General features: G+C 42.1%; 1 protein-coding gene across 1 annotated transcript in view; it reads right to left on the bottom strand.

Annotated features, from left to right (window-relative positions):
- prr7 (proline rich 7 (synaptic)) overlaps positions 1-12,109 on the bottom strand; it is a gene marked incomplete at both ends in the record, with an annotated part of 46,577 nt that extends 34,468 nt beyond the window's left edge. Inside the window, one exon of the mRNA XM_083638826.1 lies at positions 11,782-12,109. Coding sequence (XP_083494952.1) covers positions 11,782-12,109 — 328 coding nt within the window. The remainder of the gene's footprint in view (positions 1-11,781) is intronic.
- Positions 12,110-12,363: the final 254 nt, after the last annotated feature.

Raw genomic sequence — 12,363 nt, 5'->3', positions numbered from 1 at the left:
AGCTCACACATTTTGCTTCTGTCCCAAAGCTCTCTGGAGTTCCATTTTTAATGCTTTTACCACACTATTTGGAAAATATATTGAATTAAATCCCCTTATGACTCTATTTGGTATCCAACCGGAAGATGACCATCCAACAAACAGCCAATTAAAATGCATTGCATTCTCTACTCTTCTAGCGAGAGGGTTAATCCTGTTAAATTGGAGGCCTCTCCTCCAACATTTAAACAATGGACATGGGAAACTTTGAGTTTCTTGAACCAGTTATAAATGTATCTATTCTCTTTTTTGTTTTTTGTTTTCATTTCTTTTGTTGTTGTTAGTGTCAGTTGGTTATGGTCTTGTCCTTGTGTGAATTGTATTTTGTTTTCTTTTGTTTCTTTGCAAATGGGAATTTGTACTACTAATATGTATTCTAGTATATACGCATAATATATGTATATATAACATGTAATACTGTTAATGTGTACTGAAAACCAAATAAACAAATTGGTAAAAGGTATACATATTGGTATAAATCTTCCACTCTTACTCTTACCACCAAATAACTAATTGTAATGAAATGATAGTTTCGGCTCCCAGACGACTGGAGATCTCTGCCTACTAGGGGTGTCACAATATATCGTCTCACGAAATTTCGCGATAGTAAAACGTCACGATATGTATCGTTGAGATGAAATCTCATATCGCAAAAAAAAAAAAAAAAAAAAAAATTTTTTTTTTTTTTCAAAAAATAGACTAAGAAACGTCTTTGTTTGTTGAAGTTCAATGTGTGGAAAGTAGTTCAGTTGAACAAGTCTCTGAAGAGACACATGAGAAGTTATACAGGAGAGAAACCATTCAATTGAGTTTCTGGCAAAACTGTTTACTTGACAGGAAAAACTGAAGATGCATAAAAAATAGATTAAGAAAAGTCTTGTTGTTTGAGTTTGAAGAAAAACTGAAGATGCATAATGAGAATTTATACTGCTGAGAAACCTTTTAGTTCAAAGTAAATCTAAGTGACGGTGTAACTCATTCTATTTCAAGATAAGCCTTATCTCCAATCTCATGTTTTTTCTAGTTGTTATTGTAATAACAATTTCCCACAACAGCATGTTTTGTATTTGTGCATTTCAAATAAAATACTACTTTTCCAGTCATATATTGTCATTATTCAAGTTTAAAAAAATATTGTTAAAATCGTATCGTATCGTTATCGTGAACCCAGTATCGTGATACGTATCGTATCGTGAACTGAGTGTATCGTGACACCCCTACTGCCTACCAATCATCTGTGAGCTTCTTGTCAAAAATAGTTTGAACGACGGCGAGAATGGCTGCTAACAAACCAACACCCCTTTGTAACGTTACTGGAAATAATGCTCTATCCTTCGTATTGAAACAGACTGGAGATACAGCGAATCACTTTGTAACATGGGGAGAACTTTTTAAAACTGAAAATGGATGTCCTGAGCAACGTTACATTATTTGATTCTGTTTTATCCGTTTACAAGCACACGACTTCTGCGTGTTACCTCCCCTTCTGCATGAAGGACCGCCCTAAAGTTCTGCAATGCAGGTTTTTTTTTAACTCTCAAATCGTTTCCACCCACTTTTAGCAACGAAAGCTGGGAGAAAGTTTTCAGTCGTGGTGGATGCGGAAAATAAAATGCTACCAACTTGTAGCTGTAGCCTCTATTTCAACAAAATATTAAGACTGCATTAGAGGAGCTGTAGCCTCTATTTCAACATAATATTAAAACTGTTAAAGGAGCTGTAGCCTCTATTTCAACATAATATTAAAACTGTGTTAGAGGAGCTGTAGCCTCTATTTCAACATAATATTAAGACTGTGTTAGAGGAGCTGTAGCCTCTATTTCAACATAATATTAAGACTGCGTTAGAGGAGCTGTAGCCTCTATTTCAACATAATATTAAGACTGTGTTAGAGGAGCTGTAGCCTCTATTTCAACATAATATTAAGACTACGTTAGAGGAGCTGTAGCCTCTATTTCAACATAATATTAAGACTGTGTTAGAGGAGCTGTAGCCTCTATTTCAACATAATATTAAGACTGTGTTAGAGGAGCTGTAGCCTCTATTTCAACATAATATTAAGACTGCGTTAGAGGAGCTGTAGCCTCTATTTCAACATAATATTAAGACTGTGTTAGAGGAGCTGTAGCCTCTATTTCAACATAATATTAAGACTGCATAAGAGGAGCTGTAGCCTCTATTTCAACATAATATTAAGACTGTGTTAGAGGAGCTGTAGCCTCTATTTCAACATAATATTAAGACTGCATAAGAGGAGCTGTAGCCTCTATTTCAACATAATATTAAGACTGCGTTAGAGGAGCTGTAGCCTCTATTTCAACATAATATTAAGACTGTGTTAGAGGAGCTGTAGCCTCTATTTCAACATAATATTAAGACTGCGTTAGAGGAGCTGTAGCCTCTATTTTAACATAATATTAAGACTGCATTAGAGGAGCTGTAGCCTCTATTTCACATAATATTAAGACTGCATTAGAGGAGCTGTAGCCTCTATTTCAACATAATATTAAGACTGCATTAGAGGAGCTGTAGCCTCTATTTCAACATAATATTAAGACTGTGTTAGAGGAGCTGTAGCCTCTATTTCAACATAATATTAAGACTGTGTTAGAGGAGCTGTAGCCTCTATTTCAACATAATATTAAGACTGTGTTAGAGGAGCTGTAGCCTCTATTTCAACATAATATTAAGACTGCGTTAGAGGAGCTGTAGCCTCTATTTCAACATAATATTAAGACTGTGTTAGAGGAGCTGTAGCCTCTATTTCAACATAATATTAAGACTACGTTAGAGCTGTAGCCTCTATTTCAACATAATATTAAGACTGTGTTAGAGGAGCTGTAGCCTCTATTTCAACATAATATTAAGACTGTGTTAGAGGAGCTGTAGCCTCTATTTCAACATAATATTAAGACTGCGTTAGAGGAGCTGTAGCCTCTATTTCAACATAATATTAAGACTGTGTTAGAGGCAGTGTTGGGCAAGTTACTTTTAATTAGTAACTTAGTTACAGTTACCAGTTACTGCTCTGAAAAGTAACTCAGTTACTTTAAGTTACTCGTTACTTTCCAGGTAACTTAGTTACTAGGAAAGTAACTTTTGAGTTACTTTTTTTTAAACTCTCAATTCTCTTATTAATGCACACACATTATTTTGGGGTTGCTGTAGCACAGCGTGGGACAAGACAACATTGAGGCATATTTATTATTGCCTTCAAAAAGTAGCCAGTACACTTTTGGCACTGTATAATTAACAACTGTATCAGTAGTCTATAATATCCTGGCTGAACAACATAAACACTGTGGTTACCATTTGTAAAAGCGGAGTGACAGTGAGCAGCAGAGCCCAGCGCTGCCTGCAGATAGGGACAGAGCAGAGCCTCAAAGCAGCCGCTCGTCGCGGCTGCCTTTAACACATTCAGTGCCAGCGACGCCATATGGCGTCATTAGAAATTTACCGTACAGTGCCAGCGACGCCAAATGGCGTCATAACTCGATTTTTTTTTTTTGACGGGGGGGTGTCGATCTATGCCTCTTACATCGCCTCTTACAATATTCAGAGGTATTGAATGTGTCTAACCTATTTTACAGAACCCTTAGGTGGCGACAGCGCTCTCCAGATGAGAGAACGTGGAGTGAAACACACAGAAGAAGTCATTGGGGGGAAGGAAATCGCATCGCATCCGTCCGTATGCAGCGGCTTCATTGAAGCAACGTTTAGCTGTGCCCCTGCAGCAGCCAATCTGCTATCACAATTGAGCACCTCGATGTCCGCTGCAACAGCCTCCGTGTCCGCTGCAACACATGATCAGCCGTGGATTTGTTATTATTCTCAACTCGAAGCATGGGAGCTGGTACACGCGGCTGTAAAAAAGCAGGATCTAGCTGACTTTTTCAGTGCTGAGCACAGGCAGAGAAAACGAGAAAACAGCAGAGCAGAGAGACACTCCTCCCACAACGGGGGGGGGGGGGGAGGAGGAGGGGGGGAGGTGGGCACGCAGAGCCAAGTACACAACACAGACCCAGACAGCAGGACAGGGTTGGCAAACGCAAGCCAGAATATCCGATGCCCACCAGCAGCAAAAGATCAGCAAGAAGCTGCAACCAGCAGCGCATGCAGGCGCCAGCGCTGCTGGTTTCAGCTAAAAATATTATTCTTCCAAACAAAATTCCCTTGCCTTCACTGTTTTATTGAAGGAAATTATTTTTGAGGTGTGACTACATCAGAAAATTAGCTTCAGAGTCAGTGATGTGCTTGAAATGTTTAATTTCACAAAAGGCTCATTATCTCAGCTCGTAGAAAAAAAGCTCTGTTTTTCGTTCGATCAAGCTATATTCTCCGGCTCATAACTAAAGAACGGAAAATGGGATCAATAAACTTTTTTTTGCAGGTGATAGAAGAGAGTCTCATCGTTATTTGTGCGTGTTCAGTGTTTACATAGTAATTATTAAAGAAATTATATGACTGTTTTAAAATGCATTGCGGCCTATGTGGCACAGCAAGCAACCTTTTGCCCAAGGGCCGTGGCACTGAAAGTGTTAATAGCAGTTCATCTCCAAAAGGCAGCAGACTTGCAGGCATTTTTTCCCCATTTCATGACCAAACAACGCGAAACACACCGTGAACACCCTCCAACGCGAGGGGAATCTGTAAGTGAGAGACGAGTGCTGTGCTTGCCTGGTGCAGCAGGGCACTGGTGACAGACAGCCTGAGAGAAGCGAGGAGGAGAGGGCTCCATGCTGCTGACTCGCTGAGCGGTGTGAAGTGAACACCGCTACCGTACACAACACAGCTCGCGCAAAATGACCCGTTTCACTATCAGAATTTGGTCCAGTAACATTAGAAAGTATAGAAGTGCCGCACGATTAGCCTACTTCCTCATCAGACCGCCGTCAGACTCGCATTTTCCTCTCTACCCTCGCTGCTGTAGGTCCCGCACAGAATCGTGGAGTAACGAGTAACGAGCCTGTTTAAACCGCAATAATTGTAAGTACGTTACGTTACTGATGAAGTAACTCGTTACAGTACTCGTTACCGCAAAAAGTAACTTAGTTACTGTAACGCGTTACTTAATAACGCGTTAGTCCCAACACTGGTTAGAGGAGCTGTAGCCCCTATTTCAACATAATATTAAGACTGCATAAGAGGAGCTGTAGCCTCTATTTCAACATAATATTAAGACTGTGTTAGAGGAGCTGTAGCCTCTATTTCAACATAATATTAAGACTGCATAAGAGGAGCTGTAGCCTCTATTTCAACATAATATTAAGACTGCATTAGAGGAGCTGTAGCCTCTATTTCAACATAATATTAAGACTGCATTAGAGGAGCTGTAGCCTCTATTTCAACATAATATTAAGACTGTGTTAGAGGAGCTGTAGCCTCTATTTCAACATAATATTAAGACTGCGTTAGAGGAGCTGTAGCCTCTATTTCAACATAATATTAAGACTGCGTTAGAGGAGCTGTAGCCTCTATTTCAACATAATATTAAGACTGTGTTAGAGGAGCTGTAGCCTCTATTTCAACATAATATTAAGACTGCGTTAGAGGAGCTGTAGCCTCTATTTTAACATAATATTAAGACTGCATTAGAGGAGCTGTAGCCTCTATTTCACATAATATTAAGACTGCATTAGAGGAGCTGTAGCCTCTATTTCAACATAATATTAAGACTGCATTAGAGGAGCTGTAGCCTCTATTTCAACATAATATTAAGACTGTGTTAGAGGAGCTGTAGCCTCTATTTCAACATAATATTAAGACTGTGTTAGAGGAGCTGTAGCCTCTATTTCAACATAATATTAAGACTGTGTTAGAGGAGCTGTAGCCTCTATTTCAACATAATATTAAGACTGTGTTAGAGGAGCTGTAGCCTCTATTTCAACATAATATTAAGACTGCATAAGAGGAGCTGTAGCCTCTATTTCAACATAATATTAAGACTGCGTTAGAGGAGCTGTAGCCTCTATTTCAACATAATATTAAGACTGTGTTAGAGGAGCTGTAGCCTCTATTTCAACATAATATTAAGACTGCGTTAGAGGAGCTGTAGCCTCTATTTTAACATAATATTAAGACTGCATTAGAGGAGCTGTAGCCTCTATTTCACATAATATTAAGACTGCATTAGAGGAGCTGTAGCCTCTATTTCAACATAATATTAAGACTGCATTAGAGGAGCTGTAGCCTCTATTTCAACATAATATTAAGACTGTGTTAGAGGAGCTGTAGCCTCTATTTCAACATAATATTAAGACTGTGTTAGAGGAGCTGTAGCCTCTATTTCAACATAATATTAAGACTGTGTTAGAGGAGCTGTAGCCTCTATTTCAACATAATATTAAGACTGTGTTAGAGGAGATGTAGCCTCTATTTCAACATAATATTAAGACTGCATTAGAGGAGCTGTAGCCTCTATTTCAACATAATATTAAGACTGTGTTAGAGGAGCTGTAGCCTCTATTTCAACATAATATTAAGACTGCGTTAGAGGAGCTGTAGCCTCTATTTTAACATAATATTAAGACTGCATTAGAGGAGCTGTAGCCTCTATTTCACATAATATTAAGACTGCATTAGAGGAGCTGTAGCCTCTATTTCAACATAATATTAAGACTGCATTAGAGGAGCTGTAGCCTCTATTTCAACATAATATTAAGACTGTGTTAGAGGAGCTGTAGCCTCTATTTCAACATAATATTAAGACTGTGTTAGAGGAGCTGTAGCCTCTATTTCAACATAATATTAAGACTGTGTTAGAGGAGCTGTAGCCTCTATTTCAACATAATATTAAGACTGTGTTAGAGGAGCTGTAGCCTCTATTTCAACATAATATTAAGACTGCATTAGAGGAGCTGTAGCCTCTATTTCAACATAATATTAAGACTGTGTTAGAGGAGCTGTAGCCTCTATTTCAACATAATATTAAGACTGTGTTAGAGGAGCTGTAGCCTCTATTTCAACATCATATGTTAGACATTATTAGTAGGTTGTGTTGGAGCATCAAACATGTTTTCTTTCTTATTGTGTGCCACGCCTGGGTTGTTGTTTTCCCCCTGTCATAATTACCTAACCTGTTATTACTGTGCGAGTGTGTGACTTCTCCCATTTCTTTTTTCACCTAATGTATTTATTATACGTGGCAAATGAAGAGAAAATTGTGATTTTGGTTCCAGGCCAACACCGCCCACCCCCGGCAGCAGGGCGCCGACCTGCCGCTGTGTGGACACCTCCGACGCCTCCCAGCGCTCGCCATAACACACTCCTGGCATCTTTCTCTCTTCTCCTCTCTCTCCTCGTCTCTCTATCTCTTCTCTTCTCTTTCTTCTCTCTCTCTCCTCTCTCTTCTCTCTCTCTGTCTGGCTCAGCTGGCCAGCACCTGCTTTCCTTTCAGCACCGCTGCTGCCTGGCTACAAAAGCTCTCCATCAGTCTCTCTCTGGACTGCTTTGTGACCAAACCTCTAGCAACCTTAACTATCTCTGGCAACAGCTGATGCTCTCATTCCATCCTACCCCTGTTTGTCTCTTTCTTTCCATCCATCTATCCCTCTCTCTCCTCTTTCCCTCATCCCTCACTCTTCCTTTCTAGCACCATACATGTTATTTGAGCTTTCGGTCTGTCTCTCATTCTGAATCTCTTTCTCTGTCTCCGTCATGCCTCTCCTACATCTCTCTCTCTCTCTCTCTCTCTCTCTCTCTGTCACTGCTCTTTCTCACAGTTTGGTGAAAGAAGTGCAAACTCTGACAAGCAGATAGCATGAAATCTCAGGCGATCAAGCTGCCTCTTTCTCCAGTGTTTCCCAAACTATGGGTCGGGACCCAATTTGGGTCATGGACCGGTGAGGGGTGGGTCGCCAACTGGTCGTCATGGCAACTCATTACCGTATGTTTTTTGTGAGTTTGGGTCCCAGGGAGACACTAAATGTATCTTTTGGGTCCCAAGATGAAAAGGTTTGGGAACCCCTGAAGGGCAATTATGTGCTAATCATGTGTGTGTCAATGTGTGTGTGTGTGTGTGTGTGTGTGTGTGTGTGTGTGTGTGTGTGTGTGTGTGTGTGTGTGTGTGTGTGTGTGTGTGTGTGTGAAATGTCTGTGTGTGTGTGTGTGTGTGTGTGTGTGTGTGTGTGTGAAATGTCTCTGTGTGTGTGTGTGTGTGTGTGTGTGTGTGTGTGTGTGTGTGTGTGTGTGTGTGTGTGTGCGCGTGTGCGTGTGTGCGTGCACGTATTAACCTTCAAAGGCCAGCTGTATTGCCTAAAGTGAGTCACATTCAAACTGCGTAAGCATGGAGAAGATTCACTTCAGGGGATGTTCTCAGCGCTCTCAGTTTGTGTGTCTGTACATCTCAAAAAGCTGTGAATGCCTTTCCATGAGATCTGGTGGACAAATCGGCCTTGGGTCAAAGAACAAATTGTCGTTTAACTCATTCCCTGCCGGAGCCACCGGCAGAGTTTCCGATCATTTTCACTAATTTTCCAAGACAAACAGAATATTTTCTTCTGTGACTATGTAAACACTGAAGATCTCAAAAGACAGAAGAAAGTCCCTACTTTGATAGAAAAAAAAAACTTTTGTTTCTGCCTTCATCCGTTCTTTAGTTATCGACACTCGAATGTAGGTGGTTTTCAAACACCCGTCTGTCCCCAGAAAGCAGAGAAAAAGACTTCCCTCCCTGCCGGGAGAGAAGTGTGGCTGCATGGAAACAGGCTGCTGGTATAAGCTCTGGTATAAACTCTAAGTCGGCAGCGGAAGAAAATCATTTTCCGCTCAAATGGCTCCGACCCGCTCTGACTGACCGGCTGCAACCATATATGGATTTCCTTTCCGCTCCCTCTGTGACAAATCTGTCTATCTCAAATGCTTCTGCCGCTGTGAAACAACATAATTAACAATGCTAGCTCGTAGCCCGGCACGAACTGGTTCAGATTCCTGCAAATCAGAAATTATGTTCGATCCAAGATTCGTGCCTTTGAAGCGCTCCCATAGTGAACATGCTTTTTTCGATGTTTTGCAGAGCCCTCCTCACTCCAAGCACCTCATCTCTAGATTTGTGTGTCTGTTTGACAACTGCACCAAGGCCTCTAATGAGAGGATTAGAGAAGCATGGCAGGAGGAACGTGGTACTAATTTATCTGACATTATATGGGAAAGGAGTCTGTCGGTGGTACAGCTATGCTCAATTAATAGCAGACACCAGTTGATCCAATTTAAAGTCACTCACCATCTCCACTATTCCAAGCAGAAATTACACAAGATCTTCCCTACTGTATCACCACTGTGTGAAAGGTGTCAAGTGTCTGAGGGCACACTATCTCATGCCTTTTGGTTCTGCCCTTCACTAATGGGATTCTGGGCCAAAATATTTGACTGGTACTCTAGGGCCTACAAAGTAATCCTTCAGCCGGAGGCATAACTCGCCATATTCGGCTGCTCGGAGTCTTCTCTGAACTTTCCTACAGCTGTGCAACAGTCTCTGACACAGGGGACAACTGTTGCAAAGTAACTAATCCTGAAGGAATGGAAGTCCCCCTCTTCACGCTCTTTTCAATTGTGGCTGACGGATATGACCTATAATGCGGATGGAGAGACTTAGGTTCCTGAGGACTCAAGAAATTCTCTGCCATTTGGGACCCGTTTCTGACCTACCTCGTAGAGGTTGGGGGCGACAGGTGATTCGACAGGCTGGTTCCTCATGGACTCATGGTTTTTGTTTTGTTTGTCTTGTTTGTATGTTGTTAATAAATGTATTGAAAATAAAATATTGGAAAAAAAAACACAATGCTAGCTCATTGCTACACGCTGAAAACGATTGGATCTACAATGTGCCTGCTTGGTACTTTCGGTGTTTGGTTGTAAACGTAAACATAGCCTTTCCCCCCCGCTATACCAGAGTGCCAGCCAGTACAGCCAGACTCTCCCCTGTTGTAGGGAGAGAGTCTGGCAAGCAAGACTAGCACACATGTAACTCGCCAGGCCAAGGAAAATGACAACATTGGTCGACAAGACACCATGAGGTTGAAGTAGAGGAGCATTTATCATTCGTTTTACTGACGAGGACGACAACAACAACAAGACACCATGAGGTTGAAGTAGAGGAGCATTTATCATTCGTTTTACTGACGAGGACGACAACAACAAGACACCATGAGGTTGAAGTAGAAGAGCATTTTAGTTTAGAGTTTAGTTTAGAGTTTTTGACGGCTTCTGGTGGCCATTCATGGGATGACGTGCATTTAGTCTCATGTTGAGTCTGAAATAATTGCGTTTTTGAAAAGAAGTAAAAATCTGCCAATAGGATGAAACCATTCCACTTGTCTCCAATGCAAATCAACTTCTTTTCAGCAGTTTTCTTGATTTCTTTTCTTTAAACTAGTGAAGTGCTCTTCCTTATTCTAAACTTGATTCAACAAGCATAATGAGCTCACCCCATTGGCAGATGTGAACTTCACTTGTTGTAAGAAAGGTCTTTCCAGACTCAACATGAAGATGTTGTGAAGTGGCTTGCTAAGGTGGGACTTTTCTTCAGTGTGCTCTCTATGAATATTTTAGAATACACGTTAGGCATGTAAATAAAGATTTGACAGATGTGGTATTTGCCGATAATTTTACAGGAGAGATGAATGTGTCATGTGTCATGAATGTCATGTGTGTCATGTCATGTGTCATGTGTGGGCAGAATGACAAATGCAAATGCTGCTAAGAGTTAGTCATGAATTAGTCTGTAACATGTTTGCTAACTGCTCCAATATTGAGATAGTGCTGTAGCCGGGGGCACGCTCTTGACTGCACACACACACACACACACACACACACACACACACACAGTACCCCACCTTGCTGTAGTCCTGAGAATTGCATGGGGAGGGGAGGGGCTATGTTGAGGCAAGTGTGTCAGGAGGACAGGAAGTAGGAAATGGTTTTGGGAGGAAAACATGTTTGGTGAGGAAGGGCATATATTTTCTGTGAACCACATTCGTTTTGAATCCTGATTGATCTTCTTGACCTTTTTTTTTTCCCCCTGAAAATGTTCAAGCTAATTTCTTGAAGTGGCCTGATCCTTTTTGGAAGTATTGAATGTGGTCTGGTGCAAAGAAAACCATCTACAGCTCAACACCTCAAAGACCAAAGAGATGGTGGTGGACTTTGGGCGAAAGAGGCCCAAACCAGTCCCTGTGAATAATTTATATGCTGTGCATATATGCACTTCCCTGCACTTTAGATATTCGTGCAATGTACCGGGGTATGTTTTTACTGTGTGTGTGTGTGTGTGTGTCTGTGTGTGTGTGTGTGTGTGTGTGTGTGTGTGTGTGTGTGCTTGTGTGCGTGTTGCTGTTTATATTGTATTTTATCTTGTTGGCCAGCGGTGCCTGTTCTTTATCTAGATACTTGTAAGTCACTTTATGCAAATTTTTTGCACTTTAGTATTATTATTATCAGTATTTTGCTGCCCCTTTTTCTTTTCTTAGTACTTGACAGTACTTTTTGTGTGCCTTGCTACATGTTTCAATGTCCTCATGTTTTCCTGTTTTTGTGCTGACATGTTGAATGTAGCTGCATTACGTGACACATGAATTTCCTGCAAAGGATCAATAAAGTATCTATCCCCCAACATAACTTCTTCTCGGATGTGTGTATCAAAGTGTACTGTACCTCATCCCACCACCAATAACCCAAAACAAATCAAAATGGAAAAGGAAAAAAGCTCACACAGAAATAAGAACAGCCCCAGTGGCTTACCTGTACTCGTGGCGGTGACCCAGTTGGCTCGGGGCAGCGGCTGGGGGACGTGCAGAGGGAGTGGGGGTGAGAGGGTCTGAGGCGGGCAGAACAGGGGCGGCTCCCTGGGTGGGGGCAGCAGGGGGGGAGGCGGAGGGGGAAGAGGGGGGTGGCAGCTCAGAGGCTCCAGCTCCAGCGCCTGAAGACACTGCTCCCTGAGCCGCTCCTCTCGCCGCCTCTTCAGCTGGCGCTGCAGGAAGCTACAGAAGCAGCACAGCATGACGATGAGCGCCCAGACCAGCCAGAAGCCCGTGAAGCAGGTCAAGAAGGTGTAGGTGCCCTGCGACATCACCATGGTGGTGACACAGGACAGGGCCACGGATCCCCCGCCACACCCCGCCCCGAGTCAGGCAGAGGCGCGTTCCAACGCACAGGATGGGGGAGGTAAAAGCACTTGCCTACCACCGCAGAGACACGGGTTCAATTCCCAGCAGTGGTACTTCAGGCTTGTTCAGACGTTCCTACAGACACAATTGGCTGTGTCTGCGGGTGGGAAGCCGGTGGGGTATGAGTCCTGGCCACTGCACTAGTGCCTTCTCTGGTTGGTCG

Source organism: Poromitra crassiceps, assembly GCF_964638095.1.
Source record: "Poromitra crassiceps genome assembly, chromosome: 1".
NCBI lineage: Eukaryota > Metazoa > Chordata > Actinopteri > Beryciformes > Melamphaidae > Poromitra > Poromitra crassiceps.
The sequence above is the reverse complement of the archived record's forward strand: the minus strand, read 5'-3'. Positions and strand labels throughout refer to the sequence as shown.